The sequence below is a fragment of the Rhinolophus sinicus genome, chromosome 2 (genome assembly GCF_057876585.1).
Source record: "Rhinolophus sinicus isolate RSI-liver-muscle chromosome 2, RSI-T2T, whole genome shotgun sequence".
NCBI lineage: Eukaryota > Metazoa > Chordata > Mammalia > Chiroptera > Rhinolophidae > Rhinolophus > Rhinolophus sinicus.
In genome coordinates this window covers 163520068-163541115 of record NC_142502.1, presented here as the reverse complement: position 1 = coordinate 163541115, position 21048 = coordinate 163520068, and the positions used below count along the sequence as shown (strand labels likewise).

Sequence of the window (21048 nt, the reverse complement as noted above, 5' to 3'; positions counted from 1 at the left end):
CAGAGACAGTGGACAAGGTTCAACAATGCAGGAAATTCTTTCTATATTTAATTCCTTCAGCTCTCTAGCTCCTTGAGGTTGAAAAACACTTCATTTTGCAGGATTTTCCTAAATAAAACTCTGCACTTTGCTTGTACAAGAAGAAATAGAATGTGATTCTATTTCCACTTCTCGAGCCAGTGCAGACACTTCTTCATTAGACATTGTTGAAGGGAGTGTAAAATGACGCAGACGGTAGTGGTGAAGTGTCTTAATGTCATCCTGTCCCATCTATGATTTTGCTGTGTCCTTTGGGACCTTCACTTGGCCACTTCAGCTTTCAGGGAATTCTCCAGACAAAGCCTTGGGATTGGCTACTCGTTAGATAGATACACAAAACACTTTATATTTATTTTGTCTATTTCCAGAGAGAAAGACGCAATGTAGATGGAGAGGAATGTCATGTTTGAGGACATTTGCTTCATCCCGAAAGTCTAAATTAGCTTCCAAAATGTGCATAGATGCTACAGATACATTTATTTCTCTTTTAATTTTTGTCATGGACTTTCTTAGCCTTGGACATAGACCAAGTGGTCACAGTAGAAGTAAGCTCAGCTCAGCCCATCATAATTGATAACATGCAGAGAAAGGCACTCACCAGCACTGACAGTGATAGCTTCAATAAACTGCTCTCTCCAGCTGTTCGTCCCAACCACGAGGGCTAGGTTTGTCTTCTTAATAAGTTTGTCCACGGTACTCTAGAAAGGTTGAAAAGGATAAGATAGTGACTGCTGGGTTAGTTAAGGCCTTGGAAAATCTAAGACTTTGTTGATTTTGAAACCCCAGAGTTATATAAAGGGTAGCAGATGTTAGGCTCAGAACGCCAGTATTGACATCAAACACTGCCATGATTATGCAAACAGGCACCGTCCTTACTTGGAAACATACTGAAATGGAAACTTCTTCGTAGCAAATACAAGCCTCCTTCACTGCCTAATGGCCAATGAAGAAGGGCCTCAGAATTTAGAATAGCAGATGTTGCAAAAGCCCCTCCTTCCCCTGCATGCTTTATGAACTTGCTTCTCTACTGGCTTCCTCTCTAGTGTGCTGTCTGCAACTGAATTAACATATGCCCTGCTCAGCATGACGTATCTGCGAATAACCAGAAGTGGAAGACAGACGAAGAAACTAAAAACTGATATTGTACTTGTGTTTATCAACGTAACGCAGCCAGAGAGCAGAGGCTCAAGATTGCTGCTGCATGATCATCCAGCTGCATGTTCTTTGGCTACTGCTTTTGTCAGCCTGCCAGCTAGTAGAGAATTCACTCTCAACCCTATTCCTGTTGCAAACAAACAAACAAAAAAACAAGACAAGAAAACGTCAATTCGTATGGTTTAGAGCACATTGCAATTTACTTTGCACTGAATTTCCTTCCCCCTGCTTTACGAACACTGAACCTCTTATTTTTCTTTCGACCTTTTGTAAGCGCTTGGTTTTGTACAATTAGCACTCTAGCTTTCTAATTGTCAGTTAATATAACAACAGGAGCAGCCCAGTGTTCACAAGAAAACTAAGGAAGCAGATGCACCCAAAGCACTACCACAAATCATAGCAACTACAGGGAGAAGGCTTCCTGCTCTTCCCAGAGGAACGACCGCATTGACTAGTCTACCAAACATCTGCACTTACTGTCAGAGCATCCTCGCATTTCCACTCATTGCAAGGAGGCAGAAAACACGTATTATTTGTGTTAGGTCAAACTCTGTACATATTTAAGGCAGCGTACCTGAATTGACTATGGTTTGAGAGGGCATGTTATCAGCTAACTGGAAGTAAAAAGAACAGTGCAATCTGAGGGGCCTGTACCAACGGCTAAAGCTAAACCAGAATGTCAAGTACATTAGTTAAACAAGAGTCATTTCAACTAATTTGAAACATTGAGATGTAGCATGAAAGGGCCCATCTCCTACTGGTCCACTCTGGTTTTCCAACATCATTGTTTACCAGCTTGTTTGTGCTGAAGGTGGTGACCTTTTAGCCTCTAGCCTTGTGTCTAAAACTGCGAGTGCCCCTGATAATAGCGGTGACCGTCACTGCTCTTGGCCACCATAAATTGAAACACATGACAAGCATTTGCCTTTTCTCTCTCGACTCAGCCATGTTTCATCCAGTACTCTGAGTGTCTTGGTTGATGTCAATTCAAAGTTCTGTGTAGACTGTAACAAGAAATGACCCTGAGTTTTCCGAAATGTAATGGAAACTTGGGGCAGGTCTTTCCAAAGGAAATCTCTTTGTTCTGAAGCCAAGGCAGAGAATCCCATGTTTATCACCAGGAGATAAACAATTGAACAGATAAACTGGTCTAACAGTTGAATGCAGACTTGACTCAAGAAATATCTCCAAAGAACAAAGTTTTAAGATAAACTAAATTTAAAATGTAAAACCCAGGGTAGATTGTAAACTTTAGTTTATGTTAACCCTGGGGGACTACGGGATAGCTTGGGTTCTTCCTAGGACTTAATTTGCATATGTGTCATCTCTTGGCCTATGGGAGGAGGGGGAGTGAATACGATGAATTTGAAGTTCAGACACTTAAACTTGGAGGTTGCCACCTATACATGTAGGTTTCCTATATGCCAGTGATCAACTCTTTACAGCCCTAGACTTGCTCAGCAATGGGTTTTAGGAAAGCCAAGCCCTTAGTCACAAGGAAACAAGAACCCAGTTGGCAAAGCAGAGTGGGACATGTGAGGTGTCACCCAGATTTGGATCTTGAATGCAATTCCAAGAACCTTGAACAAATTCTTCAAAATAGCCATCATCTAGAAAAATAAATTTCTTGAAAGAATAATATCATATCAAAATTGATACTTGAGAACGCTTCAGAAAAATGCCCCCAAAGTGCCTTTTAGTGATGACAATAATTGTACTGCTGAACTTTGAGGAGATGGGAGGAAGTAGTCTACGGAAACTATTTTAGGAAGATAAGTACCCCGAACAAACTTATGTAAAGACACTAGGGGGGACTTTCAAATGCTCAGATGATTGGAGTGATTACCAGAGAGGCCTTTGGACTCAAGAAAGCGTTGGTGCTTGGAAGACGGTGCGCTCTCATACTCAACCCAGTGCTTCCTACAGGAAGTTACTGTGATTGCTCTTCCTAGTCACCAGGGCATGGGAGGATTGTGCCATAAGGGAGAGAACACATAGTTCCCGATGAGTTACCTTGGAGGGGTGCGGGGCAAGCGTGTATAGAAATACCAAGCCATAGAATCTCTCTGCTGCAGCAAGTGGCACCAGGCCCTCTGATTCCAGATGAAAAGAAGGTGCAAGAGGAAGAGTGAGGTTGGATACATCTGGACAGACTGGTCCATAGAAATGAGCAGTCTGAGGTATCCGTACCTCTGGAATTACAGGGAGCTTATGTGTGTACTAGTCATGTGTACGCAGTGAGCCAGATCAAACAGCGGGTGGGCTGTGAGGGTCAGAGTCTGCCTAGAAAGCATAGATCCGGCTGTTGAGCCCCGCTCGCTCTTTCTATGGGAACAAGTGAAAGGAAGAGTTAACAGATTTTCAATTGCCTGAAGGGAAAAGTTTAATTGCATTTTTATCTTTTAAAAATTCTACTTTAATTGCAAATACATTTTTTCTCTCCACCTGTCTCATATCAGCCACCTCAATTTAGGAACTAAATTAAACAAATAATTAATGGGCCCAGCTAAAGGAAAAGAGGCCACTATGATGAAAAATCCAGATAAACTACTGAGGCTTCTATGTTGGTGGCCTGATTCTTTCTTTTGGAATCCTAATTTTGGTTTTCCAGACAGGAGCAGAGCCTGCTTTTGGAAAATAAGTGGGGAAAATAGTGCTGTGCGCTGGGTTTGCAGTTCTGGAAAGCCAGAGAAAGGAGGTTCCTTTGCATGTCCCACCACAGAACTAAGAGGTGGCTCTGCTGAGGTCTTCTCAGATGTTAGAGCCATGGGAGTGAGACGGGGTAGGAGGTGGAGTAAGGATCAGAGGGAGCATCTACGAATGGACAGGAAATTGCACCTCAAAGTCCTAAGCTCACCCCCAGACCCATTTGTTTAACTTTTCAAAAATAACTTCCACTATATAGAGAACTGAGAATCCAGTTTGATCAGTTCCATTATAAACTCTGGTGACAGGCACTATGCCCTCAGTATGCTGACTGTGCTAAAACGTCCTGGGATCCTAAGAGGATGACTAAATATGAATGAGAGCTTGTCAATACGATGTTCCATAGGGAGAGCTTAGCACCTCCCCTCCAAAACAAAAGCCTCCTGATTTTTAGCACCTAACGAAAGCCACCTAAATTTCAGTGTGGATGCTTTGCTTCTAATAGATTTATTAGCTTCTTCAAATAGAGCTTGGTTTCTCCTACACATAGTATGTCTCTTGGAAACCACCTTTGCTTCTTTCTTGCGGTCTCCTCAGACAAAGTTCTCCCTTTGGGGCACCTCTGACCCTATGCAGTGACCCATGCCACCCACTGAGCCCTGGCTCTGATACTGTTTGGTTTATAGGACTTCTGGGTTCCCGATTATTAATAACTCTAATTCCAATTCTGCTCAGAAGGCCTCACAATGAACAAACCAGTTCCAGAAATTACATCTGCCTCTCTTTACAGATGGATCTGACAGGACAGGCCATCACTATGACAGTCATGGTCCCAGGATGGCCCTGGTCTCCATGATGGGTGGTGTTGGTAAACATACCTTGAATTCATAGGATTCTTCAATGATCACTTCCAGCTTGGTGTGCTCTCCCAGGATAGGGCGCCCCATTTCTGCAATGCGCCTCTCCTCCTCCTCTTTGCTGGTCAGAGGCTGCTTGTCATCACATTCTTCTGTGGAAGGGATGGGCAAGGAAGTGAGGAATGTGCTCAGTTTTATTGGGAAATCCCTGGGCCCTGCTACAAGAAAACCAAGAAGGAAGGAAGCCCTGCTGACCTACTGAAAGTCCCTTGGGGAGATCATCAGGCCGGAGAGGATAGACACTTGGTGTGTCAAGCAGCATATCACTGTGACAGCAAGTGACTAACATGTCCCACAACCTAAGCATGTGCCAAAGGGCAGATTAGGGAAGGCAACTTATAGGGGCACATCATGAGCAAGACTGCACGTTGCCTGAGTCGAGGGAATCACCCAGCAGTCCTCTGGGACCATGGCTCCTCTGGCTGCTTGCACACATTCTTTGAGCACGTGACCAAAAGGAAACACAATGAAAAGAGCTAGAGTGACTCCAGGGACAGAGGAATCTGGCCTCTTCCTCTCCACTTTCTACAGTCAACATAAAATGCCCCAGGGCCAAAGACATGGTGGGAGGGAATTTCCGATCTTAGCCTCTCAACTTGCCAAGAGCCCCTGTTGCAAGTTAAGAATCAAAACAAGCACTCCAAGTTTTAGTAAAATGCCTGTTCCAGGGCTTCCTCTCTCTGGTGCAGAGCTGAAAAGTGTTAGGAAGACCTTGACCATGTTCATCTTAAAGTAAATAAGAGGGTGAGGGTGAGGCTGTTGGGGAGTTAATACCACTCACCATGTGAGTGTGATTATTTCCAGACCCACCACGTAGCTCACACTCCAGGAGAGGCTAGGGGGTGCTGAGAAAATGTTAATGGACTTGAGAGTCCATTAATGAGGGGAAGCTCACAGTTGGCTCCTCTCTGAGTGAAGGTCATTAGGAGAAATTCCAGGCTGAAAAGGCCATGCACATGTGAAGGATACACACTATTCCTGTAATAACTCAGTCCCCTTATCCTACAGGCCCAGGATGCAAGAGCAAGACAGGCCACTTCCCCTCAGAGTCAAGTTGAATAAACCTCATCTCCAAGGAAGTAGTATCAGCGGTATAGAAAGACCTCAGTCCTGATGTCCTGGCTTCTAGAACTTTCCAGGCAAACTTCCTGCAGTAGGACTCTTTTGATTGAGAAGGCAGCAGAGAGGGATGGATTTCTACCCCATGCCTTTTCCCTTTTGGGTTGAGGCATCAACTTCTGCAGGAGTCCATGCCTGCCAGTCCTTCCAAAGACACAGGGCTGCCCTCTGATGAGGGACCCTGCTGTGGTGGCTCCATCTGATGCTCTAGCAAATGTTGCAGAGAACTGGTTCCTAGGTCAGTTCCTAGGGCAAGGAGCAGAGAGGCTAGAGGCCTGCTAACCAAACCAGCCAAAGGCCAAAGCAGAATGTAGCCTTTAGTATGCTTTCAATAGTGTCTTCCTAAAAGGGTATTTCAGAAGTAGCTTTCCTGTCTCCAGGGATTAGAGGGTCCTGAAAAAATTAGATGAAGACTGAAAAGAAATGATTTTGGACTGGCCAGAAACTGCTGAATGTCGGCAGATACAAAGGAGATTAATTTTTGCTGTAAAAGTGGCAATGTTTTTAAAAGTAGGTTTGGGAAGTTCTGACCCAAGCAGGCCAAGGGTCCTGATTGGTGTTCCCAAGATTTGTACTTGAGATTATGCATGTGTAGGCGGGGTGGGGAGTGGGCTGAAATATGTGAAGTCCCATTTACCCAGTGTGCAAATCAGGCATGTTTTGTTTCCTACTGCTTTCTGATCCTTGAACCCAGGATGTGACTCGTAGTTTTCATAACAGTAGGTTATATTAAGATCTTTGTTCAAAACCTTGGCTGAACACGGATGCCTTGAAGACTTACATCAAGTAAGAATTATTTTTCCAGAAGCACTACCATAACTTGGATTTTTTTTTTTTTTTGAATTGCAAAGCCATTGGGGGAGAATATTATTGCCCCCTTTTCTGTAGTTTACTTATAAATGGTAAGTTGCTTTTAATGGGATTCAAGGGAATTTAGGTGGAAAAAAATAGAGAAATTGCCAAAGAAAGGTGATGTGGGGGCATTGTTTCATGCCGCATTTCACAAAATAAAATGATTTGGAACATGGTATTAAATAAATGGACATGGTAGTAAATGAAATCAAATTACACAGACTCTTCTAATATACTGTTTAAAATTTTTTAAATTACCTGTACATACAAATATCCAGCATGTAAACTTACTGAGATAGAAAAATATGTCTCATTGGTCTTCGAACTGTCCTCATATCCCTCAGAGCCTATTACAATATATGAAATGTAGTAGGTACTCAACAACTATGCATTGTGGGACTCTCCAACTCACTGTCAGAAAAGCCTCCTAGTTGCTCGTTGTACATAAAGATGATTTGTTCACTTAACACATGTCAGCACACTGAGGCCCCTACCCGATCCCCCTTTTTCAAGGAACTGGTGGCCTTGTGGGAAGCGAGGCATAGAGATGGGACAACTTCTAGTACAGTAAGGTAAGAGATGAGGGACCATGGTAGGGGGAGCAGCTTGCTCTGCCGGAGGGAGTCAGGGGAGGCTTCAGGAAAGAGGAGATATTTGAGATTGGCCTTGAAGCATGTATAGAAGTTTGCTAGATAAAGGTGGTGGTAAGGATGGCTAGGAGGTGGCAGGATAAGGAGGAGCATTCCAGGCAGAGAGAAGTCAAAGCCAAAGGCATAGTGTCATGGAAGGGACAGGGCTATTTTCACTTAATAAACGTCATGAAAATTTAAGAGATAATTATACGTGACTGAGAAAAAGCAGCTGGAGAAATCCTATTACTGCTCTACAATAATACTGATAAATTAGCATTTATGGTGCAGATTTTTTACACTGGCAAGGAGAGCCCAGTTATATTTTTTTCAAAAGTGTCTTCTGTTTAGATACCATTTATTAAATAGAAAAATAATTTAACAGTATTTCTTTTTGGTATCATTTATTGTATTTGTATTCTTTTCACTTTGAGTGCTGGATCAAAAACAGTCTATTTTACTGTGGTCAAGTTAATTTCATTTCCTTACTTATGCAGAGTGATAGCAAGTAGTGGTTTTAGTTTTGCTTCTCAGATAGAGAAAATTATTTTCTCTTTCTCTCTCTTTCTCTGTATGTCCATACATATACATATATAACTTTTTAAACTCACCATATTTTATTGAGAGGTTGATAATAAGTTACATAATATAATGGTCTTAACGAACAATGCAACTTTAAGATCAAATGCATCATTAATAGCCACTGTTAGAATCAGTATTTATAGGACACAAAACAATCCTGTGAGAAAATCACCAGCAGGAGACCTCCCTTCTCCTGCGTAAATGATTTTGCAAATGACAAGTAACAAAAGCTAATGGGTACCTGGGATCTGCGTAAAGCAGAATGATGAAAAAACTGCTGCTGGTGCTTTCTGGCTCAGGCTGCATTTTGAAGCAGCATCACTGTGAGTGGTGAAGGGCCAAGAGTGGAAATCCCTATTAGGAAGCAGTACAACCCACAGGGGATCTGTGTCTGAGGAGCCACTGTTGACATTCTTGATTGTATTGCAATTTTTAATTTTAACAAACGATGTTGAATTTGGAAAGTGGGTACAAGGCTAGTGGTGGGACAATTTGCTCAGGGTTATTTTAATCCTTCACTCCGATCTACGCTGACAAATCTGACAGCAGAGATCTGTAGACAATTTCAGCACTTGGCTTGCCTCTCTGAAAGGAGCCTAAGGAGACTGGTACTTTTATTTCTGTGGGGAATATTCTGGATCAACTCTGCAGTCAGGGCTGGGTATCATGATTACTGAATGGGGGTGTGGGAGGTGGGGATGAGGGAAGTCCTATTGGGGCAGGTAGAAGTGTTTCTACCGCCATGGCCAGTGATAGGTGATGGTGATGACAGAAGAGTGAATATCCTGGTCCTCACCCAGAGATGCAGTGCAAAGGATGATGCCTGAGCACTAAACCTACAGGCGATATGGGTAGTTGCGGAATCCTCTAGTCACCCCGTCAGTCAATGTGCCCCTCTGGAGAAACCCCACAGATATACGATTGTCTGGGCACATCTGGCTAACATCATGTTGTCCGGAGGCAGGAAAGGCAGGCTCTGGGAGGAAATACAGCTTGCTTTCAAAGACACTTCATTATACTTGGAATGAACAACTGAAGCTTGAGAAGCAAGATTTGCAAGAAATCTAAAATATATTGAAACTTGAGAGGTAGGGGCCATTGGGATTGATCTTCTCTGGAGGTCCATGCTGCTTCCTCTACCAGGCCTCCTATCCTGTGCTGATGGGGTTGTGTTTTGTTATTGATCCACCATAACCCCCAGCGACAGACAAGCCACTGCATTATTCAGCGATGTCTTAGAGTGGACAGGCGCTAAATTGTGTCACTTTACTATCTAAAGACCTAAAGAACACTTCAAGACAGTTAATTTCAAATTAAGCTGGTTTTCAAGGACCATGATGAAATGAGTACCTGCAATGGTGATTACAGTAGAGGGAATTGGATGTTCTCTAGCATGAACTTTCCTGAAGACGGGTTGGCCTAGCAAAAGGACAGGCAGAAAATCAGCAGAATGAATTGCATTGGTTCGCTAGCAGAGCTTGGTGGAATGAGTGAGCTAAACATCACACTGAGGTGCACACATGACAAGCAATGTTAGAGAATTGAGTGGTCATAGGTCACTCCTATGTAGGCTGCAGAAGTGAGCAGGTAAAGGGGGGAAGTGTTCTACAAGCCAAACTAGGTTAGGTGGAGGAACCACACACACCACAGCCCGGGGGTGTAGCCAGATTCCCGAAGGTGTCTGAAATGGAGTATCCATGTTCTTCAAGTTACTGCTTCCAGAGGCAACAGGAAACAGAAGAGAGCACTTGGTGTGATGACAGGTAGCCTGGTTTTCCTATTGGTGCCAACGACATAGCCTCGAGCAGGCCATTTCCCCAGTTTCCCACATGCAAAATGGGGACAATCGTACCTGCTCTGTCCATATCACAGATTTGTGTGAGGAACAAGTAGCATAACATCTGGAAACATGCTTATTTGTTTCCTGGGCGGTGTGAATGGGAGAATGTTGTATTCACTGGCAAGCTTTATGTGGGTATGCCATGGTCATGGTCACGGCGACTGACTGGATTACCTAGGCCTATGATTTTCATTAAACTCCTGGTTCAGTGGACTGCCATATCTACCTACTGTTGCCTCCTACCAAGAGCTACCCATACCTGACCTGGGAATCATGAGATGGAGGACGTGGTGCCAACTCTGTCATAGGCTTGCTGTCTAAACTTGGGCAAAACATTTCTCTGAGACTCGTTTTCTTAATGGTAAAATGAAACTGAACTTGAAAAGGATTTGTTCCTCTAACCTATATAGTAGAGTGATTAAGGTGTTTTCAACTGTCAGCATTTTCATAGTTCAGCTTCTTTAAAAAGCCACGTGCCTTATTTAGTCTACTACATGATGAGTATAATATGATTGGAAGAGTAACTTTTAAAGAGGTATATTGACTGTTATACACTTTTAATTAATTAGCAAACAATACAGCTACCTGTTTTTGGAATCAAACATGCCTCTCTCCTCTCCAAACTGAGCCAAAATACTTAGTTTTATTAAAAATATTCAAATTAATGTGCTGTTGTTTCCCCCTTTTGGGGTCCCCCTTGTTTTTCATTTGACTGAAATTCATACTCATGGCATTTATGAGACATAGCTGGGCTTTAGATTGAAAAAGGGTAAAGAAGCAGGTAGGAATTAAGGAGTTGGAAGGGAGGAAATAAAAGTGCTGGGGTTAGAACAGCCATCACATGACCTTGGACATAAAGTCAGAGGGCCATGTTCTGAGTCCTGGATGGGAGATTTGCGGTAGATTGATTAATATCTTTGAACCTTCATTTCATCTCCTATAAGTGAGAACAATAAAATTTTATCCCATAATGTTGAGGATTTAATAATATAACAAATAAGAAATGTTCCACAAACTCTAATGAGCTATAATGTGTAGGGGGTTATCATACTAGGTGCCCGGATCATAGGTTTAAACAAGAGCCTTTCAATGAGGAAAGCTCTAGAATCAATAGATAATGCTTTACAAATTCCAAAAGTACCTCCAGCACTTAATGTCCACTACTAATGAGATCTCTCAACTATAGGAACTGGGCTGTGGACCGAATGACTTTTACAGGCAAAGTCTGAAAGCTAGACAGATTCATTCCTCTGTACCACTCCTGCATCTCAAAGCTTTGACTTCAAAGCCTTAAACTGCCTTCAAAGAAAAGCTCTTTGGGACTTACAGCCTCTTTTCCTTGTATAGATCTAAATTCTAGAACTTTGCCCAGGGGCATCTATAGAGAGTGGATCCCAGGCATTCTGGTCTAGTTTAGAAGACGGGCCATGTAAAGTGAGAGGAACAGGCCTATGTACAGATTCCCTGAGAATTCTGGAATATTCTCTTGTTCAAACTGCGTCAATTTCAAGTCTTAAGAAGAAGTAGTAACAATGGAAAAACTGCGATTTCAGGTGAAAGTTTCAGCCATGAGAAAGAACATGAAATGACAGAAACTTTTGAAAGAAGTGAGTCTGTCCTCTTGGATGCAAGAAGTGTCCATGGCAGGACATGTTGGACATTACTGGACAGAAATCTAGAACTTGATGTGGATAATTTCTTAGAAAAGAAAACTACCTAGACACTAAAGAGAAGATGCTTCAAGAAATATGGAAGGAAGGCCCTAAAAGCAAAATCCTGACATATTGAATGATAAAGAAAATAGGAAGATATCAAAACACACCAATGCATCTTAACAAGGCATTCTTGTTAAAAGAATAGCCAAAGATTTTTAGTTAAGGTCTCATTATCAGGCTGTGAAGGGCTGAAGGCGCTGCTAGATACTACACTATTTCTACAATGGTTGAATTAAAAAAAAATATTACATCAAGAAAGCCATGAAGGCTGACTTGCCAAATTTCTACCTCCCTCAAATGTCACAAGGATAACTAACTTATTGGGTGACAGAATCAGAATATTTCCAAGAAGATTGTAATGACTTAAACTGATGGTGTGAGAAAAAGAAGATAAAAGTCTTAAAAATAAATGTAAATTCCTACATCTGGATTCAAAAACAGCATCTATGGCAATGCAAAATTGGGAAGGCTTGACCTGGGAGAGCTTCAGATGAATCAGTTTTAAGAAATCATCACCAGGACTTGACCTATTTAACATTTTTATCCTTTACAATTTCTCTCTGAGAGTCTATGAATCATTTTGTCATTAAATGCTGTGTCTGGAGAGAGGCAGTGGAGCACCATAGCCAATGTGAAATTGCTCATATTCAGAAAGTTCCACTTTGGACAGAATCATGTTGACATGACTTGATCATGAGTTTACACTAACCGTGGTTTAAGTTAACCTCAACTCCCACCATAGCTTTTTCAAAATTACAATTTTTGGAAACATTTCCTATCTAAATTTTTTTGTTCAGCTATCTGAGTTCAGAGAAAAATAATTAGAATATTGATATCTGCACAATATATCAGATGTTTGATATTTATCTCCCTTCTAACTCTGCATGAACAATTATAATTATAAAAGGGTGAGAAAATATTTAGGGTCAAAAGAGAGGGTGATGTAAAGAAATACCTTCCTTCTGTACACAAGAAAACAGCTTTAGAGTCATGCTAAACAATGCAATCAACATAGGCTGGGTATCCTTCTGAATTTAAGGGCGTTACACTTTTTGACTGGCCTTTTGGAGTTTTGATAGAGCATATTGTAGTGGAAATGTTACTAGTTAATTTATAAATATTAATAATGCTATAATTTAAGTCCCCAAAGAGGGGTTCATTCACATTGATGTGGGATTATGGGAAGGGACTGCTCTATCCTCCCCCAACAGGGTGTTAGTTTTTATTGGGGTCCTGAGCTTGTGTCATGGAGGTCATGGAGTTCATGGAGGTTAACTCCTATTTTTCCTTGAGGTCAGCACTTGTCTTATTTATTCTGGTACTTTTGGGAACATCTTGCAGGGTACACTGCACATCGCCAGTGCTAGTAAACATCTGTAAATTGACCGGTGTCAAAATGCAAACAATGACGGGTTCTCCACACAAATTTGCTTATAAATAAACACAACACACACAATGTTAATGTGTAAAATGTGAAATGTGTAACATCAGTAAGAGCACACCAAGTGCCACACCTAAATGTTAATATAGGTTATATAAGATGTGGTTTTGGTTTGATTTTTTAAGGGTATTTGGGGGGGAAATGAGGAACATTAAAAAAAAGTCGTCTTACCACAGAAGTAGTTTCCTTCATTAAAAGCAAATAAAAATGAGAAATGATTTAAAAAAAAATGTATACAATATATGGTGAGAACAGAGAGTAAAAAATAATATTTGATGTCATTAGACTTTAAAATTTCATACCTGTTATTGTGAAGCCACCTAAAAAAAAAAAAAAAAAGAAATGTTACAATTTATTTAATTCACACTCTAAATAACAAATACCAGTGACATCAGACTGCCTGACAATCCACCCAAGATATAAAAACTTGCCAAATTATATTTATAATTAAGAAAAATATGAAAACATCCATTCATGGCTTACTCACTGATCATTGTTTTTAAGATTATGGGATTTAATGCACAGATTTAATTTCGTGCATACGTAAGAAATCACTGATTTTTAAAAAAGTTATACTAAACTAAAAATAGAATATAAATTATGTGACCTTAACAAAAATGCGGCCAATGATCCTAAACAACAATCTTGCCAGTAAATCAATAGAAATAAAAGTCAGAAAGCTACTTGACAGAAATGCAAAATAACCTAGAAAAATGGAAAGGAAATGCAAGAAATGAAATGCTTACCAAGCTCATTCAATAACAGGGCTGTGAAAGAAACAGACAAAGACAAACACAGAATAAGAGACCAGATGAATAATGAAAGTAAGAGGAATATCAGCAGAAAGAAATCCAGGCAGATCTCATTGCAGTGGTAGGGAGCCACTGCTAAAATATTGGTGCACCCCAAGGAATGTGGCATTGGAATATTTCCAAATAAACAATCCAAACACTAATTTCTGCAAATGTGTGTGATTGATTATATAGGTATATATTTCACTCTACATATTGTTTCTTTCTTTCTTTCTTTCTTTCTTTCTTTTTTTTTTTTTTTAAGATTTTATTGGGGAAGGGGAACAGGACTTTATTGGGGAAAAGTGTGTACTTCCAGGACTTTTTTCCAAGTCAAGTTGTTGACCTTTCAGTTTTAGTTATGGAGGGCGCAGCTCAGCTCCAGGTCCAGTTGCCATTTATAGTTGCAGGGGGCGCAGCCCACCATCCCTGTGGGAGTTGAACCGGCAACCTTGTGGTTGAGAGGACTTGCTCCAACCAACTGAGCCATCTGGGAGCTCAGCAGCAACTCAGTTCAAGGTGCTGTGTTCAATCTTAGTTGCAGGGGGCGCTGCCCACCATCCCTTGTGGGACTTGGGGAGTTGAACTGGCAACCTTGTGGTTGAGAGCCCACTGGCCCATGTGGGAATCGAACCGGCAGCCTTCGGAGTTAGGAGCAAGGAGCTCCAGCCGCCTGAGCCACGGGCCGGCCCCTATATATTGTTTCTTGACATTTAATAAAACATTTCTACTATATATGTTTACGTATAGTGTATATATATAGTTTACCAAATACAGTAGAAACATTTTGCCTAGTTAATCCTCAACTTTATTTGAGGGAGTTTTTTCATTAAATATTACCTAGGAGTTAATTCAATATACGGAAGTCTTAAATCATCTAGGATCTCAGATAGTGTACCTTTCATTCAATGAAAGTAGATAAAGCATCTTAGGAAATTTCATTTTGGCCTCCTTGCCTGGAAGGACATTTTGGCTCAAGGTAAAGTTCTCTCTTCGGAGGTTCTATGTGTGATATTTTGGGCGTCAAAGAATGCTTACGTTCTTTAAATGCTGAAAACTTGAGTCCCAGGAATTAGCATTTTATTCGTGTGTTCTTATCTGTGACTTTTGCACATTATAACTGGGCAACCAGAATGCTTCTTGTGGACCCATAAGTCCATGGAAACTGACAAGGCAAGGAGGAGGGCATACATAATATCAGGTTATGAGCTTTAAACACAGACTGTACTGTAGCACTTCATTTCGGTGAAAGCTACCTGGCTGAATGTATCATGTAAATAAATTACTTCCAGAGGTGTAGCTGGGAATGTTACAATTACTTTTTCAGGCCCCCTTTAATGGTAGTGGTGCTAGAAGATACTTTCTACAACAAGTCAGTAATTTTATTTAGAGTGACAAGAATCCACTTGGCTGGTGTGAAACTGGGTAGTGTTATCAGGGAATTTTAATTTGCTTTTACATGAGGGCATATGTTATTAAAAAGACAAGTGAAAGAGCTACAGCCAAATGCTCTTCCTTTAGAAAAAAGACCATTCTTTGGAGGTCTTTGGAGGAATTCATTTAGAAATAAGTGCTTATTCCTGTATGTTAATGAGGCATTTTTGATCCCATCTTTGTAAGAAATCAGCATAGTTTTCTAAAGTGTCTTTTCCTCCTGCCTATTGCCTATGGAGCGTATTACATAGGCCGTATTAAAATGGCTCCCAAGCTCTTTTCTCCATCATTCAAAAGGCTCCAGTTACCATTTTGAACATGATTAAGTCATGAATATACACTTTTTTTTTCCTGATGGACTCTGAGGTCATTGAATTCTTACAAATGTGGGATTAAATTCCCCCAAATGTTGGATCTGTATAGGAATTAGTCCTATATATTTGATTTTTTTTCTCCTTACATAGGGACATTTCTTGCAAGGTGGTCCACCTAGTCATCTCCTATACCGCTTTCATCAATTCTTTGTATGTAATTAATAAGAGCTATTAATATGTCATATGCTCATTTTACATATATAATTAAACGAATAGGATTCTTTTTAAAATGGCCACTGATAGAGGATAATTATAGGTAGCTCTTGTCATAATTCAGAATAAAAAATTAAAGCTGATATAAAATTACTGCTCTTTATCAAATATAGACCACATAGAATAGATATAAAATTAAAGAGAGCAAAGAAATTCTCTTCTTTGTTCAAATATTTTCTAGAACTATAAGTACAAATCAACCAAAAAAATCTAGTTATAAGGATATAGCTGTTTATTTTTTCTTTTTACTGCACCTGTTAGAAATTTGTCAATTCTATAAGAAAAACAAGATTTTGGAGCATAAGGTTGGATAGGCCTTAACCAAGGGCTGAAGTCTTACTGAAGGACCATGTCCTTCCTACTAAAGAAAACTGATATGATTATAGTTTCATATACAGGGTCCTTTTTAAATGTCATATTTGATGATATGAAAAATATTATGCCCAAATGCACACTAAAATATTGATACCACTACCCTTTAAGAATCTTTGTTCTTAAAAACATTTTTTTTGAGAACTGGGTTCTCTGAAGAAGCCTAATTATTGAATTCTTTTGGCATTTCCTATTAGTTGCCATTAGACTCACCTACCACTACTGCAAGGTTTTAGGTAGTCTTTATTATTAACATTTAAGGGCAGATTTAATAGTTAGAATCAAATTTTAGCAGGATCCCCGAGTAGTGAAAAACTAAACACATAAATCATTCTTTTATATCATCACTTCTGAGTTACGGAAATCTCTTCCAAGCATTTATTAGATCTGGTTTCAATCAAGGTTAGTTGGTGTTTCCTGAAGAAAATGGGCATTACTTGGTGCACTTGTGAATCAGGGAAGGGAAATGAAATTGCTAAAGCTTCAAAGGAAATGAAGTATAGTACTTGGAAGCCGAGGAAGAGGAGAGAGCTAAGTGTGAGAGTAGGGAGACACGGAGAGAGAAGAGTACAATTTCTCGCTGGTATGTCTTTGTATACTCTCACACCTTTCATTCCTCTTCTTATCCATTTTGGTTCCTCAAGCACAAGGGAGAAACTGCACTCTTTCTCATATTCCTCACGGTCAAATATTCTAATGGTAATGATCTTCCTGTGGGAACACAAGACAAAGGCAAAACGAATGGTTGGAGTCACACGCTCATGCTAGGTGTTCACCAAGCTGAATGTTACTGTGATGTTATGGAGGGAGAGCTGACAACACATGGACCTCCTGCAGTATGTAAAAGGGCATTGTGGGCACTCTCAGCTGCCCCCATTCCATTGTCTCTGCTAATTTATCACATTCACAAATTCTTTCTTCTCCAATTAGCAGTCACGAGGCACCCCCACATTAGGAAGAGAAATTATAAAGTTGGCTTCATTTTGACATAGTAAGCATCTGCAATGACTTTCCAGAAGTGGAGGATCGACTGCATTGAAAATTAATATCTCAGGCCTGTAATGTGCAGAATAGCCAAAATTGGCTCATGGAGCTACAGGCTGGGCCCACAGTGCCCCAGGTAAGATCTATGCCCTGTTACATAGGTGGAGGGATATATGTACTGTAAGTCACATTCTGAAGAGTGCAGGCATCCAGGGGTGGTACAGGCCAGCAGAAGCTGTTGGGCTCAGCCCTGGCAGCTCCCCCACCTTTCTTCTCACTCATCTCCACCAGGCGGGGCTCTCCAATCTCAAGGAAGAAGGTCTTGTTTTTCTCATACTCCTCATCATCAATTACCTTGACTGATATTGTTTTGCTGAAACAGAGAAGAATAGAAATTGACGAACACAGGAAGGAACGTAGGAGAGAACAAGAAGAGAAGGAACATAAAGAGGAAAGCAAGGTTAACGAGCTGCACTTCTCGACCAACAGCAATTGAGAAGCTTCTTGCACTGTGAGTTTCTCCTCCAAGAATGAGTATTGGATAGGTCTGAAAGATCGGACAGACAGGTAACCCAACGCACAGCTCCCCTGCCCAGGGCCACAGAGTTATTTCAGGCAAAATATAGCACTCAGTTCTAAAAGGTTTATCATCATTATGAGAAGGAAAAGCTGAAGAACACAGACCACAATAATGAGAAAAGAAAACTGTAGTTATTTAGTAAATGCCGTAACAGTAGGATTGTCTGAACTGTGCCCTAGAATTCACTTCTTTAGAACAAATCAATAAATCATATCAAAATATGAACAGAGATTATCTCTGAGTGTTAGGCTTATGGGTTACTTTTTGGTCTTCATTGTGCTTTACTGTAATTCCAAACATAATATTTTTATCCATAAGATTTTATTAAAATAATAAATACATAAGAGCATCACAAAAGAAAATATAAAGATTTTTATCTTATGCCATCCAATGTCCTAGAATTAAACTCTTATTCAGGTTAGTCAGTTTCCCTCCTAGATCACATGGGAAAGTTGTTCATGTTTTGTTTGTCTTTCTAAAGATGGAAGCTGAAGCCTCCCAACAGCTGTCTTGACAAGTGGGGGGTTGAGGAGTCATGATGTTATGGTTATTTTCATCCCTCCCAAAGTTATAGTTTCAACTTTGACAAAATAACACCATTTACCCTACTTTCTAACTCCACTGACACACCAAGACATTTCGTTCAGAATTGCTCCTGTAATCTGTCCTTTAGCATTATTTGCCTTATGGTCTTCTGGCTGTGAGTGTCTGATAGGCAAGTAGGACAAATACAAATATTATGCAGATCTCAACTTCTCACAAACTTTGATGACTCTGAAAAAAATCTAATGTTACCTTCTAATTAATAAGGTCTTAATTGCTTCATGTGTTACAACTCAGAGCCCTCTCAACACTTGTTTGTCCTTGAAAATAATTGTTTTCAGTAAATATTTCTGACTGAAATTTTTGAAACGAGTTTATATAGACACATAGTTTTAGTGGCATGAATATTATTTAGCTTTGGTGGAATTTTCTAGGTCTTTCTGGAAGGAAACTGGTTTATAATTAAAAAAAAAGTTATTGTTGATCCAAGCTATCATGTTTCATTTAGACCTACGCATACCAAAGAGGATCAGTCTTCTTTTCTAGTATGAAGGAGACTACAGGTAGAAGTTGCTTTTAATTCTATGAATTTTCCAGCCCCTGACGCTACATGCTTTCATCCTGCTTTCTTGAGTTAGCATTGCAGAAGTGAGACCAAATGAGTGGTTCTGGTCTTTTGGAGTCCGGTAACCTACTCTCTGCTCCTCAGCTACCGACATCCGTGCATGATGCCCATATCCCAGTTTCTTACTACTAAGGAGTTGGAGCTCATGGCAGTGCCTTCCCTGTCTCAGTCCTGTCCTCAGAGACTGAAATACTAAGGCTAGAAGAGCAGCTGTAAATGACTAAAGCAATAATGATCTTTTTTAGAGTAGACATTTACCAACAATGTGACAAAGTCCAACTACATGTATAGAGTAAAGAGTTCCTGTCTAACTTCTGGAACAGTTTTCTGGGATTCATCTAAACAAAAAAATCAGCTTTCCTTGACTAAACCAAAATACTGAATCATTCCTCACTATCCAAAAAATACCAAATATTAGAGAAAGCACAAGAAGATGTCAGATATGATAACAGGTATGCTTTTTTGTTGAAGAACTGAATTTGATGTGACAAGGGGGATCAAATTTACTGTCCCAAAACCTGCCAGACGTCTATTCTCTTTGTCATCAAACTTATGCATTTTAGGTATTAATTTCTATCTTACTGCCTTGTAATCATGTCTACTAAAGCAATCAACATCATAAGACCACGTGTGGGAACGTATTGATGGGTATCAGAAGAGCCATGCGACTGTCTTCTGGACCTGATGACCCAATGTTCATTATCAAGGCACTGCATGGCACAGTACATTAAACTGGGTATCATGTTGCAGGGCTCTTGCTTATATTACTTAAAAACATTTGATTTATCTTTCTCCATCTTGCATTCCCATCCGCATCTCAATGCATATTTTATTAGATTGTAGAAATAAAGAAAGCACAGTGCAGATGGTTGGAGTAGCCTTACTTAATAGGGCGAGTGTTTGTTTAGGCGAGGCTACTGGTTTCATGCTGAAAGGGCAACATGATCCCTTATTCACAAATAAATAGAAACAATCAAACGACATGTTGTTTCTTATCCTTGATGGATTTAATCCTCTGTTGCTGTAACAGTTTTATTTTCTACACTCTGAGTAGCTGATGAGTCTGAGAAATATAGGGTCCTACACAATTTGTATAATAAAATAAGCACTTAAAATTTATCACAGGAGTATCACTATTCACTAGGCTCACAATCCTTTGAAAATATTTCAATATTTGATAACTGTGACACTGGAAAATCAAAGATGAAGGAAAAGAAAACAGTACCTCTGTGGGTACCTGGCAAAGACACCTAAAATAGATTGGATTTGCATAATGGCATATCATTTCAAAATCATTAGAAATACAATCAATAGAGCCCCTGACAGGAGGAGACATTAAATTTTATATTGATTTTGCTCCACTTGCACAGTAAAGCTATTAATAGGAAATGATGATTGAAGGGCATTTCAATCAATTTAAAGAGGCAGGATGAAGTTAATCCTTATGAATTGCCCTCTGGATCAAGAGAGGCAAAAATGAGGAGGGAGTGGTAATGCTCACCTTTTGCTTCAGAACAGAACTATTTCTACCCCTAGCAAAAGTAGCAAAGATAAAGTTAAATCATGTAATTTTTAAAGGAGCATATCCGTGGGAGGTCTTCTGCTCACTTTCCAGAACCTAATGCATGAAAGAGACTGTCACCACTTCTTCCATCATAGGGGATGTTACATGAGGTGGGGTCGATTTGGTGAAGACTCCAGTTTTTAATTGGCGGAAGCATGCCTCTGTTCCTTGCAGTTCTGCAGTAGAAATAGAATCTCAAGGACTAAAGGGACCTTAAAGGTCCTCCAGTTTGTCCCCATTGTCACACCAGTCCCATATTCACTGTCCCAAGGACTCCTCTCTGAGAACACAGCTTCATGTTGGCTGTTCTTTCGTTCTGTTTACCAGTGGGAAGCAATCAGATAGCTGTTGTTATTTCTTTAAATTGAAAGGTTAACCAAAACAAGACTAGAACAGTTAGATGGATACAGCCCTTCATCCAGCTACAACTCTTGCACTATTATTATACTGATAAGGAACAAACAGAAAAACCGATGTCATACAATTTTCAACTGCCAGAATCACTATGAAGAAGGTATGAACTTCTCACTTGATTTTTTTACATCTCTCTAAAGTTGAACAGTGTACTATAAAAATTATGTTTTCTGGAAACTAGCAAGTCAGTTACAAATCTTATGCTTACATTAAGTAATT

The 21048-nt window shown here is 40.1% G+C and overlaps 1 protein-coding gene across 11 annotated transcripts in view; it reads right to left on the bottom strand.

Annotated features, from left to right (window-relative positions):
• SLC8A1 (solute carrier family 8 member A1) overlaps positions 1–21048 on the bottom strand; it is a 376061-nt gene that overhangs the window by 57376 nt on the left and 297637 nt on the right. For 6 of the 11 annotated variants that reach the window (XM_074331917.2, XM_074331918.2, XM_074331920.2 and 3 more), the window contains 7 exons: positions 17370–17476; positions 13682–13702; positions 13238–13255; positions 13107–13121; positions 9290–9358; positions 4719–4849; positions 638–737 (listed from right to left, as the gene is read on the bottom strand). In XM_074331917.2, coding sequence (XP_074188018.1) covers positions 638–737; positions 4719–4849; positions 9290–9358; positions 13107–13121; positions 13238–13255; positions 13682–13702; positions 17370–17476 — 461 coding nt within the window. Of the gene's footprint in view, positions 1–637; positions 738–4718; positions 4850–9289; positions 9359–13106; positions 13122–13237; positions 13256–13681; positions 13703–16726; positions 16831–17369; positions 17477–21048 lie in introns of all 11 variants that reach the window. The other 5 variants (XM_088796197.1, XM_088796198.1, XM_088796199.1 and 2 more) reach the window with 5 other exon arrangements.